Source organism: Lepidochelys kempii, chromosome 23, assembly GCF_965140285.1.
Source record: "Lepidochelys kempii isolate rLepKem1 chromosome 23, rLepKem1.hap1, whole genome shotgun sequence".
NCBI classification, from domain to species: Eukaryota; Metazoa; Chordata; order Testudines; family Cheloniidae; genus Lepidochelys; species Lepidochelys kempii.
Genome location: NC_136402.1, coordinates 15,686,996 through 15,704,777, shown reverse-complemented (window position 1 = coordinate 15,704,777; position 17,782 = coordinate 15,686,996). Strand labels below are relative to the sequence as shown.

Sequence of the window (17,782 nt, the reverse complement as noted above, 5' to 3'; positions counted from 1 at the left end):
CAGATGCCCAAAATAACCAGCAGCAGAACCCATTTACTAGAAATAGAGATTCCCGGCGGGGGGGGGGGGCGGGTGATGGAAAGTTTGGAGAGAGTTGAGGGATGGAGGAGGGATGACAGACAGGATGGAGGGGGGATGGAGAGATGATAGAGGGATGGACGGAGGGATGGAGGGATGATAGAGGGATGATAAAGGGAGGGAGGGAGGAATGATAGAGGGATAATGGACAGAGGGATGGAGGGATGATGGAGGGATGACAGAGGGATGGAGGGATGATGGATGGAGAGAGGTTTGATAGAGGGATGGAGGGAGGGACGCAGGGATGATGGAGAGAGGGAGAGAGGGAAGGAGGGATGATGGAGGGATGCAGGGAGGGCTGATGGAGGGTTTCAGGGAAGCTGGAGGAGGTCTGGGAGCTCAGCTAAAGCTGACAGAGTTTCAATCACTAATCCCGGCCCCCGAGCCGGGGAGAGTGCGCCCTATTAACACCGCCCAGCCTGGCTCCTTCCACCACCCCCCCGCCGTCCCCCCAGCCCGGGCCAATCCCCCTCCCCCAGCCTGGGCTATCCATGGGGCAGGGTGTGGGGACCTCGGTGCTCAGCACCCACTCCAGCCCCTGCCCGGCGCTGCCGCGGGCATCTCTCTCACACCTTGTCCGGGCGATAAGGGGCAGGCCCAAAATAACCCCTCGAGTGCCCCTAATCTTGGGTCATGGGATGGGGGGAGGGGCGGCGCTGTCTGATCGGGCCCACCCCGCAACAAGGGGTGACCCCGGGGAAAGGGGCCCGGTCCAAATCCAGCCCTCCCCCCTCCTGAGCCCGAGGGCAGGAGATCAGAGATGGGGATTAGTGTGTGTGTGTGGGGGGGTGACACGGCCAGCTGTTCCCCCAGCCCCCCCCAGCCCCAGCTGCTAATTCCATCCCTGGGCATCCAGCCTGGTCCTTCCCTCGTCATCAGGGACACAGGGCTTGGCAGGGCGATGGGGGCACAGGCTGCCAGCCAGATGCTGCCAGCTGCCCCTGCCAGTGCCCTTCACTCCCGACCCACAGCCCCCCGCTAGGCCCCCCCAGCTCTGCCGGTGCCCCTCAATCCCACCCACAGCCCCCCGCTAGGCCACCTCTCCAGCTCTGCCGGAGCCCATCACTGCCGACCCCCAGCCCCCCGCTAGTCCCACCCCCCCAGCCCTGGAGGTGCCCCTCACTCCCGATCCACAGCCCCCCTCTAGGCCAGCCCTTCCCCACCCCAAAGCTCTGCCAGTGGTCCTCCCCGCCCCCCCCCCCCCAGCCCCGAGTCATTTCAGACCCCTGGGAGCTCTGCCTCCCCCCACAAAATAGCCATTTCTCAGAATAGCCCAGGGACAGACAGCTGCAGCTGGGGGGGGTTCACCCCCATTTTCCCAGCCCAGGGGGTAGACGGGGCCCCTGGATCTAAGCTAGGTTCCCGGCTGGTCCCCTTGGAGCCCGCAGAGACCCCCGCAAGTGAGATCAGATCGCCCCCTGGTGGCCTCACGGGCACATGGCAGGGCTGTCTATGGGACTGTCCATGGGGGTGTCTATGGGGCAGACGGGGTGGAGAAGGGAGGAGGGGGTGGTTATGGGGCTGGCTATGGGGAAGAGGGGGTGGCTATGGGGTGGAGGAGGGAGACTGTGGCTATGGGGGTTTCTATGGGACAGAGAGGGTGGAGGAGGGAGGCGTGTCTATGGGGCAGAGGGAGTGGCTATGGGGCAGAGGAGGGAGGGGGTGTTATTGGGAGTGTGTCTATGGGTCAGAGGAGGGGGTGTCCATGGGGGTGTCTATGGGGTGGAGGATGGAGGAGGGGGTGGCTATGGGGGAGGGGATGTCACTGGGGTTTCATTGGGGTGTCTATGGGATGGGGGGGCAGCTATGGGAGTGTCACTGGGGGTGTCTATGGGGCAGAGGGGGAGGCTATGGGGGTGTCACTGGGGGTGTCTATGGGGCAGAGGGGCGGCTATGGGGGTGTCACAGGGGGTGTATGGAGCAGAGGGGGAGGAGGTGGGAGGGGGTGTCACTGGGGGTGTCTATGGGGCAGAGGGGGAGGCTATGGGGGTGTCTATGGGGGTGTCTATGGGGCAGAGGGGGTGTCACTGGGGGTGTCTATGGGGCAGAGGGGCGGCTATGGGGGTGTCACGGGGGGTGTGTATGGAGCAGAGGGGGAGGAGGTGGGAGGGGGTGTCACTGGGGGTGTCTATGGGGCAGGGGGGCGACTACGGGGTGTCACTGGGGGTGTTTGTGGGGGAGGGGGGGTTATGGGGGTGTCACTGGGGGTGTCTATGGGGCAGGGGGGCGACTACGGGGTGTCACTGGGGGTGTTTGTGGGGGAGGGGGGGCTATGGGGGTGTCACTGGGGGTGTCTATGGGGCAGAGGGGCAGCTATGGGGGTGTCACGGGGGGTGTATGGAGCAGAGGGGGAGGAGGTGGGAGGGGGTGTCACTGGGGGTGTCTATGGGGCAGAGGGGGTGTCACTGGGGGTGTCTATGGGGCAGAGGGGCGGCTATGGGGGTGTCACGGGGGGTGTGTATGGAGCAGAGGGGGAGGAGGTGGGAGGGGGTGTCACTGGGGGTGTCTATGGGGCAGAGGGGCGGCTATGGGGGTGTCATGGGGGGGTGTATGGAGCAGAGGGGGAGGAGGTGGGAGGGGGTGTCACTGGGGGTGTCTATGGGGCAGAGGGGGTGTCACTGGGGGTGTCTATGGGGGTGTCTATGGGGCAGAGGGGCGGCTATGGGGGTGTCACGGGGGGTGTGTATGGAGCAGAGGGGGAGGAGGTGGGAGGGGGTGTCACTGGGGGTGTCTATGGGGCAGGGGGGCGACTACGGGGTGTCACTGGGGGTGTTTGTGGGGGAGGGGGGGCTATGGGGGTGTCACTGGGGGTGTCTATGGGGCAGGGGGGCGACTACGGGGTGTCACTGGGGGTGTTTGTGGGGAAGGGGGGGCTATGGGGGTGTCACTGGGGGTGTCTATGGGGCAGAGGGGCGGCTATGGGGGTGTCACGGGGGGTGTATGGAGCAGAGGGGATGGAGGTGGGAGGGGGTGTCACTGGGGGTGTCTATAGGGCAGAGGGGGTGTCACTGGGGGTGTCTATGGGGCAGAGGGGCGGCTATGGGGGTGTCACGGGGGGTGTGTATGGAGCAGAGGGGGAGGAGGTGGGAGGGGGTGTCACTGGGGGTGTCTATGGGGCAGGGGGGCGACTACGGGGTGTCACTGGGGGTGTTTGTGGGGGAGGGGGGGCTATGGGGGTGTCACTGGGGGTGTCTATGGGGCAGAGGGGCGGCTATGGGGGTGTCACGGGGGGTGTATGGAGCAGAGGGGGAGGAGGTGGGAGGGGGTGTCACTGGGGGTGTCTATAGGGCAGAGGGGGGGTGTCACTGGGGGTGTCTATGGGGCAGAGGGGCGGCTATGGGGGTGTCACGGGGGGGTGTATGGAGCAGAGGGGGAGGAGGTGGGAGGGGGTGTCACTGGGGGTGTCTATGGGGCAGAGGGGGTGTCACTGGGGGTGTCTATGGGGCAGAGGGGCGGCTATGGGGGTGTCACGGGGGGTGTGTATGGAGCAGAGGGGGAGGAGGTGGGAGGGGGTGTCACTGGGGGTGTCTATGGGGCAGAGGGGCGGCTATGGGGGTGTCATGGGGGGGTGTATGGAGCAGAGGGGGAGGAGGTGGGAGGGGGTGTCACTGGGGGTGTCTATGGGGCAGAGGGGGTGTCACTGGGGGTGTCTATGGGGGTGTCTATGGGACAGAGGGGCGGCTATGGGGGTGTCACGGGGGGTGTGTATGGAGCAGAGGGGGAGGAGGTGGGAGGGTGTGTCACTGGGGGTATCTATGGGGCAGAGGGGGTGTCACTGGGGGTGTCACTGGGGGTGTCTATGGGGCAGAGGGGGTGTCACTGGTGGTGTCCCTGGGGGTTTCTATGGGGCAGAGGGGGGCTATGGGGGTGTCACTGGGGGTGTCACTGGGGGTGTCTATGGGGCAGAGGGGGAGGCTATGGGGGTGTCACTGGGGGTGTCTATGGGGCAGAGGGGCGGCTATGGGGGTGTCACGGGGGGGTGTATGGAGCAGAGGGGGAGGAGGTGGGAGGGGGTGTCACTGGGGGTGTCTATGGGGCAGAGGGGGTGTCACTGGGGGTGTCTATGGGGCAGAGGGGCGGCTATGGGGGTGTCACGGGGGGTGTATGGAGCAGAGGGGGAGGAGGTGGGAGGGGGTGTCACTGGGGGTGTCTATAGGGCAGAGGGGGTGTCACTGGGGGTGTCTATGGGGCAGAGGGGCAGCTATGGGGGTGTCACGGGGGGTGTGTATGGAGCAGAGGGGGAGGAGGTGGGAGGGGGTGTCACTGGGGGTGTCTATGGGGCAGAGGGGCGGCTATGGGGGTGTCACGGGGGGTGTATGGAGCAGAGGGGGAGGAGGTGGGAGGGGGTGTCACTGGGGGTGTCTATGGGGCAGAGGGGGCGACTACGGGGGTGTCACTGGGGGTGTTTGTGGGGGAGGGGGTGTCACTGGGGGTGTCCCTGGGGGTGTCTATGGGGCAGAGGGGGTGTCACTGGGGGTGTCACTGGGGGTGTCTATGGGGCAGAGGGAGAGGCTATGGGGGTGTCACTGGGGGTGTCTATGGGGCAGAGGGGCGGCTATGGGGGTGTCACGAGGGGTGTGTATGGAGCAGAGGGGGAGGAGGTGGGAGGGGGTGTCACTGGGGGTGTCTATGGGGCAGAGGGGGCGACTACGGGGTGTCACTGGGGGTGTGTATGGAGCAGAGGGGGAGGAGGTGGGAGGGGGTGTCCCTCGGGGTGTCTATGGGGCAGAGGGGCGGCTATGGGGGTGTCACGGGGGGTGTATGGAGCAGAGGGGGAGGAGGTGGGAAGGGGTGTCACTGGGGGTGTCTATGGGGCATGGGGGCGACTACGGGGTGTCACTGGGGGTGTTTGTGGGGGAGGGGCGGCTATGGGGGTGTCACTGGGGGTGTCTATGGGGCAGAGGGGCGGCTATGGGGGTGTCACGGGGGGTGTATGGAGCAGAGGGGGAGGAGGTGGGAGGGGGTGTCACTGGGGGTGTCTATAGGGCAGAGGGGGGGTGTCACTGGGGGTGTCTATGGGGCAGAGGGGCGGCTATGGGGTTGTCAGGGGGGGGTGTATGGAGCAGAGGGGGAGGAGGTGGGAGGGGGTGTCACTGGGGGTGTCTATGGGGCAGAGGGGGTGTCACTGGGGGTGTCACTGGGGGTGTCTATGGGGCAGAGGGGGAGGCTATGGGGGTGTCACTGGGGGTGTCTATGGGGCAGAGGGGCGGCTATGGGGGTGTCACGGGGGGGTGTATGGAGCAGAGGGGGAGGAGGTGGGAGGGGGTGTCACTGGGGGTGTCTATGGGGCAGAGGGGGTGTCACTGGGGGTGTCTATGGGGCAGAGGGGCGGCTATGGGGGTGTCACGGGGGGTGTGTATGGGGCAGAGGGGGTGTCACTGGGGGTGTCTATGGGGGTGTCTATGGGGCAGAGGGGCGGCTATGGGGGTGTCGCGGGGGGTGTGTATGGAGCAGAGGGGGAGGAGGTGGGAGGGTGTGTCACTGGGGGTATCTATGGGGCAGAGGGGGTGTCACTGGGGGTGTCACTGGGGGTGTCTATGGGGCAGAGGGAGAGGCTATGGGGGTGTCACTGGGGGTGTCTATGGGGCGGAGGGGCGGCTATGGGGGTGTCACGGGGGGTGTGTATGGAGCAGAGGGGGAGGAGGTGGGAGGGGGTGTCACTGGGGGTGTCTATGGGGCAGAGGGGCGGCTATGGGGGTGTCACGGGGGGTGTATGGAGCAGAGGGGGAGGAGGTGGGAGGGGGTGTCACTGGGGGTGTCTATGGGGCAGAGGGGGTGTCACTGGGAGTGTCTATGGGGCAGAGGGGCGGCTATGGGGGTGTCATGGGGGGGTGTATGGAGCAGAGGGGGAGGAGGTGGGAGGGGGTGTCACTGGGGGTGTCTATGGGGCAGAGGGGGTGTCACTGGGGGTGTCTATGGGGGTGTCTATGGGGCAGAGGGGCGGCTATGGGGGTGTCACGGGGGGTGTGTATGGAGGAGAGGGGGAGGAGGTGGGAGGGGGTGTCACTGGGGGTGTCTATGGGGCAGGGGGGCGACTATGGGGTGTCACTGGGGGTGTTTGTGGGGGAGGGGGGGCTATGGGGGTGTCACTGGGGGTGTCTATGGGGCAGGGGGGCGACTACGGGGTGTCACTGGGGGTGTTTGTGGGGGAGGGGGGCTATGGGGGTGTCACTGGGGGTGTCTATGGGGCAGAGGGGCGGCTATGGGGGTGTCACGGGGGGTGTATGGAGCAGAGGGGGAGGAGGTGGGAGGGGGTGTCACTGGGGGTGTCTATAGGGCAGAGGGGGTGTCACTGGGGGTGTCTATGGGGCAGAGGGGCGGCTATGGGGGTGTCATGGGGGGGTGTATGGAGCAGAGGGGGAGGAGGTGGGAGGGGGTGTCACTGGGGGTATCTATGGGGCAGAGGGGGTGTCACTGGGGGTGTCACTGGGGGTGTCTATGGGGCAGAGGGGGAGGCTATGGGGGTGTCACTGGGGGTGTCTATGGGGCAGAGGGGCGGCTATGGGGGTGTCACGGGGGGTGTGTATGGAGCAGAGGGGGAGGAGGTGGGAGGGGGTGTCACTGGGGGTATCTATGGGGCAGAGGGGGTGTCACTGGTGGTGTCCCTGGGGGTTTCTATGGGGCAGAGGGGGGCTATGGGGGTGTCACTGGGGGTGTCACTGGGGGTGTCTATGGGGCAGAGGGAGAGGCTATGGGGGTGTCACTGGGGGTGTCTATGGGGCAGAGGGGGGCTATGGGGGTGTCCCTGGGGGTGTCTATGGGGCAGAGGGGGTTATGGGGTGTCACTGGGGGGGTCTGTCTCTGTCCGTGTAGCCGGGGGGGCCGGGCCCGGGGGGGCGCAGGGGGACACCGGGTTGCCCTGGTGACGGGGTCCCTGGATGGTCGGGGGGGCAGGGCTCATGCCACCTGTACGCTGAATATTAATAAGGGATCATTAATATTCACGATACACTGATTAATTATTCATAAAGATAGGCCCTTAGCAACGGCCAAGGCCCCAGTAGGCCCTTAGTAACAGATTGTTCTCTTTCAAATCTGTCATCTGGACACTGTTAGGGACGGAGGCCAAGGAATGGCTGATTCGATCTTCTGTTGGCTGGCTTGTCTGTCATTTATAGTGATTGACAGCCAAAGTGAGTGAATTATGACTATTCGTACTCCCATTGGCTGCTTGAGCTGTCGATCTAACCAAGGGGGTGAGCCTGTTGGATCTTAGGCATTGATTGGCCGGTCTGAATGTCAATTACTAATAGGGCAGGCTGTTGAACTCGTTGCGTGGTCTCATTGGTCAATCTACATCTCAATCTCGGAAGTGGGGCGGAGTTTAACCAAACCTCTGGAGTCCATTGGTTGTTCTATCTATCATTCTTACAAGCTGACGGGTTCATACGGGAGTTGCCTCCTCCCATTGGTTGTCCCCAGCGGGCAGGGGTCGGGTTTCTTGGCATTCCGCTCCCCCATTGGTTGGTTCTGGGGAAGGAGGCGGGACGTTCTCCTCAGTGCCGGGCCGGGCGGCTGCGGGAGGAGGAAGCAGCCGCCGCCGCGGCAGGAGAGACGGGACGAGCCGAGGGGCCGGAGCAGCCCCGGCGGCCGGTGCGGGCGCCATGGAGGACGGAGTCTATGGTAGGGGCCTGGGACTGTACCACTCTCGGGGCGGGCCATACTATTGCGGGGCCCCGCCCATTCACGGCTGGCTGTCGGGGGGGCGGGGCTGGGTTGGGCTGAACCGAACCATTCCCGCCTTTGTAGGGGTGTTTGGGCTGCACCATTCTCTTGCTGGTCGGGAGGTGGCAGGGCTGTACCATTCCTCCCCTTAATGGGGGGGGGAAGGGTGGCCTGAACCATTCCCACCCCGAATGGGTAGCTTGCCCCCTTACAGTGTAGGGCTGGACTGTGCCATTCTTTTCCTTATGGGGCGTGAGCTGTACCATTGCTTCCCATAATGGAGAGCGGGAGGGGTTGAGGAGGGGGTTGGGCTCAACCATTCCCTCCCAGAGGGGGAATGAGGAGAGGGTTGGGCTGTGCCATTCCGGAAATGAAGAGGGGGGTTGGGCTGAACCATTCCCGGTGTTTGGGCGATACCATTCTCTTGCTCATGGAGGAGCTGGGTTGTATTAATGCTCATAATGGAGAGTGGGCTCCCTTTTGGGGGGAGGTGGGGAGGAAAGGGTTGGGCTGAACCATTTATTCCCCTATGGGGAGGGTGGTGTCGGACTGAACCATTACCACTTGCTCCTCACCTGCCCACCCCTCTCCATTGACTCCCCTGCCCCCCCCCCGGCCTTGTCCTTCGCCCGCCCCCCGGATTGTTAGCAGCATTTATGAATTGGAAGCTCCTTGGGGCAGGGGGCTTTGTTCTGTGTTTGTACAATCCCTGGCTGACAGGATCCAACTAATACATACCCCTGTACAGCTCCTGGCGCCGTGGGGCCTGATCCGGGGCTGGAGCTCCCAGGGGCCGACAGGATTCAAATAATACATACCCGTGTACAGCTCCTGGCGCCGTGGGGCCCGGGGCTGGGGCTTGCAGTGGTCCTGCACTGCAAATAAACAATGGGACAGGGCTGGTATCCTGGAAGGCCCTGGGACGTCACATCGGAAGGCAACTAAACCTGAGCTCTCAGCCTCCTGCCACAGCTAAGGCCTGGAACTTGCACAGATTTTGTGCTGGTCTAACCATGTTGGTAAAAATACCTCTCCCTATGGGCCCTGCAGGGGCAGGAAATAGCTGCAGTGCAGGGCACCCTGGCCATGCCCCCCATCTGCCCCCTATGGCAGCTGCGTCTCTGCACTGGGCAGGGGATCCCTGTATAAACAGCCCCTCTGCCCACCTCACCCTGCAGGTGTCACATGAAATTCAAGAAACACTCACATGCATCCCGCTTCCTCCCTCGCTCCTAGAACAGGGGGTTCCTGCCTCAGGCTAACCTCTGATTTCCATCCCAGTGCCCCCGGACCTGACCCCCGAGGAGCGGCTGGAGCTGGAGAACATCCGGCGGCGGAAACAAGAGCTGCTGGTGGAAATCCAGCGGCTGCGGGATGAGCTGAGCGAGGCCATGAATGAGGTGGAAGGTCTGGAGGCGAATGAGGGCAGGTAATGAATGTGCTGATCCTGAGGAGCTGTGTCCCAGCGCTGGGCGAGGGATCCCCGTATACCCAGCCCCCATGTCCCACCCCAGAAGGGTCGCATCTCAGTGTTGGGCCCCTGTATACCAAGCCCCTGCCCCACCATGGTCTTGTACGCTGCTGGGGCTATTCCAAGTGCTGAATCCTGTGGTTTTTCTCCATCCAACCCACAGCAAAACCCTTCAGAGGAACCGGAAGATAGGGATGGGCCGCAAGAAATTCAACATGGATCCTAAAAAGGTAAGAGGGGAGGGGGCTGGGAGCTAGGACGCCTGGGTTCTATCCCAGCTCTGGGAGGGGAGTGGGGGCCAGTGGGCAAAGCAGCGGGGGCTGGGAGCCAGGACTCCTGAGCTATATGTCTCGTCCCTTTCCCTCCGTGTGCATCAGTTTCCCCGGTGGAAGGGGAGGTGATGGCTGGGGCGGGGGGCTGGGAGCCAAGGGGTGCGGTCAGGCACCTGACTCCACTCGCTCGGTCCTTGGCACAGGGCATCCAGTTCCTGGTGGAGAATGAGCTGCTGCACAACACGCCGGAGGAGATCGCCCGGTTCCTCTACAAGGGGGAGGGGCTCAACAAGACGGCCATCGGGGACTACCTGGGGGAGAGGTGAGGGGGCGGGACCATCGGGGGCTAGCTGGGTGAGAAGGGAAGGGCTGGGGCCATTGGGGACTAGCCGGGGGGAGATGGGCGGGGGTGGAGCCATTGGGGACTAGCTGTGGGGGGGGCATCAGGGACTAGCCAGGGGGGTGCGGGCCTGTGGGTAGGGGCTGCAGCCATTGGGCTCCGCCAGGGATGGGAGCTCTGGGAGTTCTGTCTCATGGGGAGGGGGACAGACCGGGGTGGGGGAGGGTATTTCGCCTCTGACCCCGGCCCCGCCCCCCGCAGGGAGGACTTTAACATCGCGGTGCTGCACGCCTTCGTCGACCTGCACGAGTTCACTGACCTCAACCTGGTGCAGGCGCTGCGGTGAGCTGGGGGGGCGGGGATGTGGAGGGGGAAGATGGGAAGGTTTGGGGGCAGAGAGGGATCAGGGGGCTGGGGGAGGGGGATGTGGAGGGGGAGGGTGGGAAGGTTTGGGGGCAGAGAGGGATCAGGGGGCTGGGGGAGGGGGATGTGGAGGGGGAGGGTGGGAAGGTTTGGGGGCAGAGAGGGATCAGGGGGCTGGGGGAGGGGGATGTGGAGGGGGAGGGGGAGGGTGGGAAGGTTTGGGGGCAGAGCGGGATCGGGGGGCTGGGGGAGGGGGATGTGGAGGGGGAGGGTGGGAAGGTTTGGGGGCAGAGCGGGATCGGGGGGAGGGGGCTCGGGGGGCAGCTCACCCTCCCCTTTATCCCAGGGGTGGGGAGGCTGGTGCGGGTCCCCTACTTACGTGCCCCCCCCCCCCCAGGCAGTTCCTATGGAGCTTCCGCCTGCCCGGGGAGGCCCAGAAGATCGACCGCATGATGGAGGCCTTCGCCCAGCGTTACTGTCTCTGCAACCCCGGCGTCTTCCAGTCCACAGGTACCGCGGGGCCCGGACGCCTGGGTTCTCTCCCCAACCCGGGGAAGGGGGTAGGGCGTAATGGTTAGAGCAGGGGGAGGCTCATAGCCAGGACGCCTGGATTCTCTCGCCAGCTCAGGGAGGGGAGTGGGGGCTAGTGGTTAGAGTGAGGGGAGGGCTAGGAGCCAGGACGCCTGGGTTCTCTCCCTGTTCTGGGATGAGGGTGGGGTCTAGTGGGTGCATTCCTCCTACCGTCCCCCCTTCCTCCCCCAGACACCTGCTACGTGCTCTCCTTCGCCGTCATCATGCTGAACACCAGTCTGCACAACCCCAACGTGCGAGACAAACCCACGGTGGAGAGATTCATCACCATGAACCGGGGCATCAACGACGGGGGCGACCTGCCCGAGGAGCTGCTGCGGGTGAGGGCGGGATACCGGGCAGGGGTCTGATCCGGGGGGCGGGATACTGGGGTACATGGGCCCATGGGTCTGGCCTGCTGGTGAGGACGGGGTGTAGCTTGTCTTACTCCACCCCTCAGGAAAAGGGGTATGGGCTCTGACTGTTGTCGTTGGGGGTATGGCCTTATTCTGACCGCACCCCTTGAGTGGGGCGTGGCCTCTTTTGACTCCACCCCCTTCCCCCCCCAGAACCTGTACGACAGCATCCGGAACGAGCCGTTCAAGATCCCGGAGGACGATGGGAACGACCTGACCCACACGTTCTTCAATCCAGACCGGGAGGGCTGGCTGCTGAAGCTGGGTGAGAGCAGGGACCCCCCTCCCCGAACCTCTACACTCCCCATCCCCACCTCCGCGATCTCTGCATGCCTCTGCGCTCTCCTCTCTCTGTGTCCCACCGACCTCCCGCTGTGTCCTCAAAGCACCGACCTTCCTTCCGCAGCTCCAGGAATAATACCCGCCCCCCAACCCCGCCCAGCCCGGGCTAGGATGCCTGGGTCCGTCCCCCCACCCCGGCTAGGGCTCCTGGATCCATCCCCTCCCAAGCCTCGGCTAGGACTCCTGAGTCCATCCCCGCCGCAGACTCCAGCCTCGGCTAGGGCTCCTGGGTCCGCCTGCTCCCTCCCGGCCTTGGCTCGTGTTCCTGGGTCCGCCCCCCCATCTCCCCCGGCTAGGGCTCCTGGGTCTGCCCCCTACCCCGGCCTCAGCTAGGGCTCCTGGGTCCCCTCCCCCCACCCCTCCAGCCTTCAGTTGGCCCCTGTCTGTGTCCGTCTGTCCCTGCCCCGCTCGCTGGGCCTCCCCTAGGCCACCTGAGTCTGACTCTGCTTCCTTCCCCACGGGGCCTTTGAGGGCACCACCCCGCCCCTCAATTCCCCCGCCCAGGGTTGAGTGTTCCGGGGGGGGCGCTACACAGCTATAGGGGGAGCCCCCCACCCCCAAGGCATTGGGATCCCAGTTCACAGCACCCCCAGGTTCAACGCAGGTGCCTCCCAGACTAGCGGGGCCATGAGGGGTCAGGATGGGGGTCACACGGACCCCATGGCAGCTCAGTCAGAAGCACAGGCTGGATTTGGGGGGATTGGGGTCACAGGTGGGTAAGGGGGAGGTGTCCAAAGCTGGGTGGGGTTGTTCTGGAGACTGGGAGGGTTGCTGCGGTGGGGGGGTAGGCGGAGGGATCTATGGGGGGTGATGGGGAAGGGAGGTGGGTACAGACCTGGATGGACCTTGGTTGAGGCCTGACTCCCTTGCTGCCTCTAGGGGGCAGCAGAGAGCTATTGGGAGGGGGGTGAGCAGGGATCAGCTCCCAGGAGCCAGGAAGGGGGCTGGGGATCAGGACGCCTGGGTTCCATCATCGCTCTGGGAAGGGAGTGGGGGCTAGTGGTTAGAGCAGGGGGCTGGGAGCCAGGACGTCTGGGTTCTCTCCCATCTCTGGGAGGATAGTGGGGGGCTAGTGGTTAGAGCTGCGGGTTAGAGGTGAGCGCCGGGCTCCAGGACTCCTGGGTCCTATTTAATCTTATCCCCAGCCCCCGGGGCAGGGAATGGCCATCCGGGACGATGGGTGCTGTCCCTCGCAGGGAAAAGCTGGACAGAGCCCCCCCGCCCCCCCACTCCCTCGCTTTGTGTATCAAACCCCTGTGGCCCCCCACAGCCAGCAAAAAGGACATTCCCTCCCCCCTCCCTGAGATTCCCCCCCTCCGCGCTGATCCCTGCGGCAGGGGTGTTATTTGACCGTGTTTTTTCCTCCTCACATGGATATAACTGATTTTTCCTCTTTCTCTCTCTTCTCTCTTCTCTTCCCCCCGCTCCCCTCTTTCTTTCTCTCCCTCCCCCGTTTTCCTTCCCGCCCCCCACGGCCCCCCCACCCCCACCCCCACGCCGCTGATGCCACTTGTGCTCGGGTCTCACCGTTCCTCCCCAGGAGGTAGGTAACGGAGGGGGAAGCCGCTGCTGGAATGGGGGGTGGGGATCCCAGCCCCAAATAGCGCCTCGCCCCGTTAGGGCCGCATCACCGCAGTAGAGATTCGCCCCAACACCTGACCCCCCGGAGTGTTGGAACTGGGTGCGGGGGGGCGGGTCTGGCCCCTTGAGGGCAGGGGGTTGCCGGAAGCCCCCTGGAATCTCCGCACAGGTTGCAAAGGTCCCGGATGAGGGATTGTCTCAGGGACAGTCGTGCCACACGGGGTCCCCCCAAATGGGACCTGGTGGTTAGAGCGGGGGGGCGGGGGCTGGGAGCCAGGACTCCTGGGTTCTCTCCCCAGCTCTGGGAGGAGAGTTCTGCCAGTGACAACAGTTTCTCAGGCTTCCCTCCGCCCCGCGGGTCACCCGCTTGGAGTCAAGGGGCAGCTGCGTGGGGTCTTATGCCTGAAATTGTCCCCCCCCCACATGTGCCCAGGCGAGGGTACTGTGTCTATCCCAGCATGCCCTGGGGCAGGCCTGGTCCTCTTCTCACGCTGCCCCTGAGTGGACCGGCCCAACAGGATCGATAGCTGCCCCCCCAGAAGCCCCCGTCACTGAGCCCCCAATCTCTGCTTCCCCTGCAGGCGGGCGCGTGAAAACATGGAAAAGACGCTGGTTCATTCTGACGGACAACTGCCTGTACTATTTCGAGTACACCACGGTGAGCCCCCCAGCCCCCCGGAGCAGCCCCCACGGGGTCCGCCCACAAGGCCCCCCCCCCCCCCCCGCCTTGGTACCTGGTTTCTGACAATGCCCAGCGCTGCCGGCTTCAGAGGAAGACCCAAGCGCTCCCCTAGTGGTCAGTGATGGAATCGCCTGCCCCTTGCGTGAGCCCCCTGCCCCCAGTCACTATGGGGTTGGGCTGGGCCCCACAGACAGCCCCTGCAGGAACCCAGGGGCTTCTGCCACTCGCCCTTCTGGGCCTGGGGCTCCCTGGCTCTCCCCACTTAGCTCCGTAGCCAGTGGCAGGGAGTCCCGCAGGCCGCTCCTCATCTCCCCTGACTCCAGCTTTGTTCCCCACTCAGGACAAGGAGCCGCGGGGGATCATCCCACTGGAGAACCTGAGCATCCGGGAGGTGGAGGACCCCCGCAAGCCGGTGAGCGCAGCGCCCCGTGCTCCCCCACCCCTCAGGGCCTTCTTGCCCCCGATGTTCACCTTGTCTGTCCTTCGTCAGCCTGTCCTTATCCTCTCCTTCATGGCCGCCCTCCTCCTCCTGTCTATCCATCCGCGCGGCCGCCCCCTCCATCCATCCACATCCACCCCTCCATCCCTCCGCGCATCTTCCCCATCCCTCCTCCGCTCCATCCATCCCCGCCCCCTCCATTCATCCCTCCATCCATCCATCCACGCATCTTCCCCCTCCATCCATCCATCCACGCATCTTCCCCCTCCATCCATCCCTCCATCCATCCATCCACGCATCTTCCCCCTCCCTCCCTCCATCCACGCACCCGCCCCCTCCATCCGTCCACGCATCTTCCTCCTCCCTCCATCCATGCACCTGCCCCCTCCATCCATCCATCCACACGTCTTCCCCATCCCTCCCTCCCTTGCTCCATCCATCCATGCATCTTACTCCTCCCTCCATCCGTGCATCCTACCCATCCCTCCCTCCCCCCATCGATCTGCGCACCTGACCCCTCCATCCATCCACACCCTTCACTCCATCCATCCACGCATCTTCCCCATCCCTCCCTCCTCGCTCCATCCATCCACACACCTTCCCCGCCTTCCCTCGCTCCCTCCATCCATTCATACACCCCCTGTCCATCCTACGCACCTTCCCCCCATCCCTCCCTCCATCCCTCCATGCATGCACCCCCCGCCTCCATCCGCATCCCCCTTCTTTCCTCCATCCATTCCTGCAGCTTTTGACCCTTGTAGATCAGGCTCCACTCACATTGTGCTCTCAACTCCAACCTTTCATTTCAAGCAAAAATGACTTGACGTTGCCTGAGTTTGCCGAGAGCCTGAGCCCATCGTTGCGGGTTGGGGGGAATCATCCCTGGGTGTCACCGATGTGGCCTGAGCCCGCTGAGAGCTTGAGCCCATCCCTGGGTGTGTTGGGGGAGGCAAATCGTTCCTGGGGCTGGGGGGGGAGGGAATCGACGCAACCTGAGCCCATGGCTGATTCTGTCTCCCCCCCCGCCCCCGTTCCCCCCAGAACTGCTTTGAGCTGTACATTCCCAACAACAAGGGCCAGCTGATCAAGGCCTGCAAGACGGAGGCCGACGGGCGGGTGGTGGAAGGGAACCACCTGGTCTATCGCATCTCGGCCCCCACGCAGGAGGAGAAGGACGAGTGGATCAAATCCATCAAGTGAGGAGCACCCCCACCTGCCCCCACCCCCTCCCAGAGCTGGGGATAGAACCCAGGGGTCCTGGCTCCCAACCCCCTCCCAGGGTATTGTGGGTGGATGGTTCCAGCTTGTGATGGGGGGGGGGGGTGGCAGGTGAAGTCTGATCCATCCCATTTGGTGGCGGGGGGGAGAGACAGGGCATGTGCGGGCAGGGGCGTTCCCAGCAAGGGTGGAGGGGCCGTGCGGCCCCCATGGTGTGACTCCCCCAAGCCCAGGGGTCTGTCTCAGCCTCCCCCTCTCAGGCACCTGGCTGCAGCGAGATTCCCTGCCCACCACTGACCCCCCGCTCCCCGCAGGGCTGCCGTCAGCGTGGACCCCTTCTACGAGATGCTGGCCGCCCGCAAGAAGCGCATCTCAGTCAAGAAGAAACAGGAGCAGGCGTGAGCTGGGCTGGCCAGCAGGCTGCCTTTCCGTGCCCCCCCTAACCCACCTCCCTGGGCGCCTCTAAAACTGACACCCCCCTGGGCCGGGGGGGCCCAGCCACGGACAGACAGACGGACAGAGCAGCACTGACTTCCCCTCCCCCAGCATCTGTGTGCACCGCCAGCCGGATCTGTCTTCCCCACCCCTACTCCCCCCAGGGACCCTACTTTGGGATACAGCCCCTCTCCAGGAGCCACTGGGTACCATGGGCCAGCAACCCCTTCCTCGCCCGTGGGGGCTGCAGCCTGGGCCAGGGGCCTCTGCCATGCCCTGGGCTCAGGACCTTGCAGCAGGTTGTGATCAGGAGTGACTCCAGATCCACCCTGAGGGAGCCGAGATCAGAATCCGACCCTGCCCCCATTGCAATTAGGAGGGACTCTGGAATCTGACCCTGCCCCCATTGCAATTAGGAGGGACTCTGGAATCTGGCCCTGCCCCCACTGCAAACAGGAGTGACTCCGGTTTGGCCCTGACTCCGTATCCTCAGCACTTTCCTTCACGGGTCTCTGGATTTTCACTGGCTGACGCCAAGCTCCTATCTACACTAATTAGCCCCGAGATGCAATAAGCTCTTGCCTAGCAGCCCCTGAGACAGCCGCCCCTTCCCTTCCAGCTGGCTGGGAATTTCCCCCCCATGCTATGCTCCCACCATGGCACTCAGCACCAGGGGCTAGCGGGGTCCTATGGTGCACTGGTGCAGATGCGCTGCTGTCTTTGGGGTCTTCCCCCCCCCCCCCCCCGCGTATTCCAGCAATGCCAGGCATGGGGTGGGGGGCATTCCTCCCCCCCTCCCCCCACCGGCAATGCCGACGGGCCCTCTGCAGCGCCCCCTGGCAGCCAGCAGGGGGAACTGAAGTTCTTCCCTCCTCGGGGCAGCTAGCGGAGGGGGAGTTTTAGCCCGCCCCGTGGCCTGCCCCTCACCAGCTCATCTTTAAATCTCCCCAACGGGGGGTAGCCCCCCCACCCCCATGTATACACTATTGGCTCTAGAGCTGGGGGTCCATCTGGAGCCCCTCTATTTCCATGCACCCCCTCTGGGCTCCAGGAACGTACACTACGGACTGGGAGGGGGCTGGGGAGCGCCCCCCGAGGTTGAAAGCCCTTTGCTTTCGCCTGCTGTGGAATCCCGTCCTTCTGATTACTCTCCTGCCACGAGCGCGAGGCGCCGTCGGAAAGCCTGGCCTGGCGCCGCCGGGAGCAGATGTGGGGCCCCCGCACCGGGACCAATCCCTGGGCCCCCTCCCCACCTTTCTGGCTCAGCCCCCGCAGGGCGTCCTGGGAGGAACCCCCGGATCGTCGGCTCCCAGAGGCAACCGCGTGGCAACAGGACCAAGCCGGTGGGACCCATCTCCTCCCACACCTGGGACCCCCTGGACTTGCTGCCTCCTCCCGACGCAGGGGGATTTCACCCCACCCCAGGCGCTGGTGTGGACAGAGAGGGGCAGGCGCCAGCCCCGGGCCTGCCACGGGATTCCAGGGCGGGTTCAGGTTTTTGTAATTGTTATTTAAGGATTTAATGGATGCAACTTTCAACGGAATAAAAACACTACAGTCTTGAGTACAGCCAGGGGGCCGCTGGGTGTCTGGGGGCGGGCGGGGGGGTATCCACTCAGGGCATCAAACACCCAGGGCCAGCATGGGGAAGGAGCACCGAACTGGCCTGGCACCAGCAGCAGCTTAAACTCTGTTTGGGGCTGGGAGCCAGGACTCCTGGGTTCTATCCTGGCTCTGGGAGGGGAGTGGGGCCTAGTGGCTAGAGCAGGGGGTGGCGGGGAGCCAGGACTCCTGGGTTCTGTTACACTGAGCTGGGGGGCTGGATGATGCAGGTGGCTTCTGGCGCAGGATTTGAGCACCCCGTGGCACCGTGAGCTTGGCTGACCTCTGTCCGTCCCCCCTGCCTCTAG

The 17,782-nt window shown here is 64.5% G+C and overlaps 1 protein-coding gene across 1 annotated transcript; it reads left to right on the top strand.

Moving 5' to 3' along the window:
- Window positions 1-7,565: 7,565 nt before the first annotated feature.
- Window positions 7,566-17,441, top strand: CYTH2 (cytohesin 2). The gene is made up of 12 exons (XM_073322077.1): window positions 7,566-7,701; window positions 9,025-9,172; window positions 9,378-9,444; window positions 9,690-9,808; window positions 10,088-10,168; window positions 10,587-10,699; window positions 10,952-11,100; window positions 11,329-11,440; window positions 13,680-13,756; window positions 14,121-14,192; window positions 15,261-15,415; window positions 15,752-17,441. Exons 1-12 carry the CDS (start codon window positions 7,683-7,685, stop codon window positions 15,837-15,839), a joined length of 1,200 nt encoding a protein of 399 aa, XP_073178178.1. The 5' UTR covers window positions 7,566-7,682; the 3' UTR covers window positions 15,840-17,441.
- Window positions 17,442-17,782: the final 341 nt, after the last annotated feature.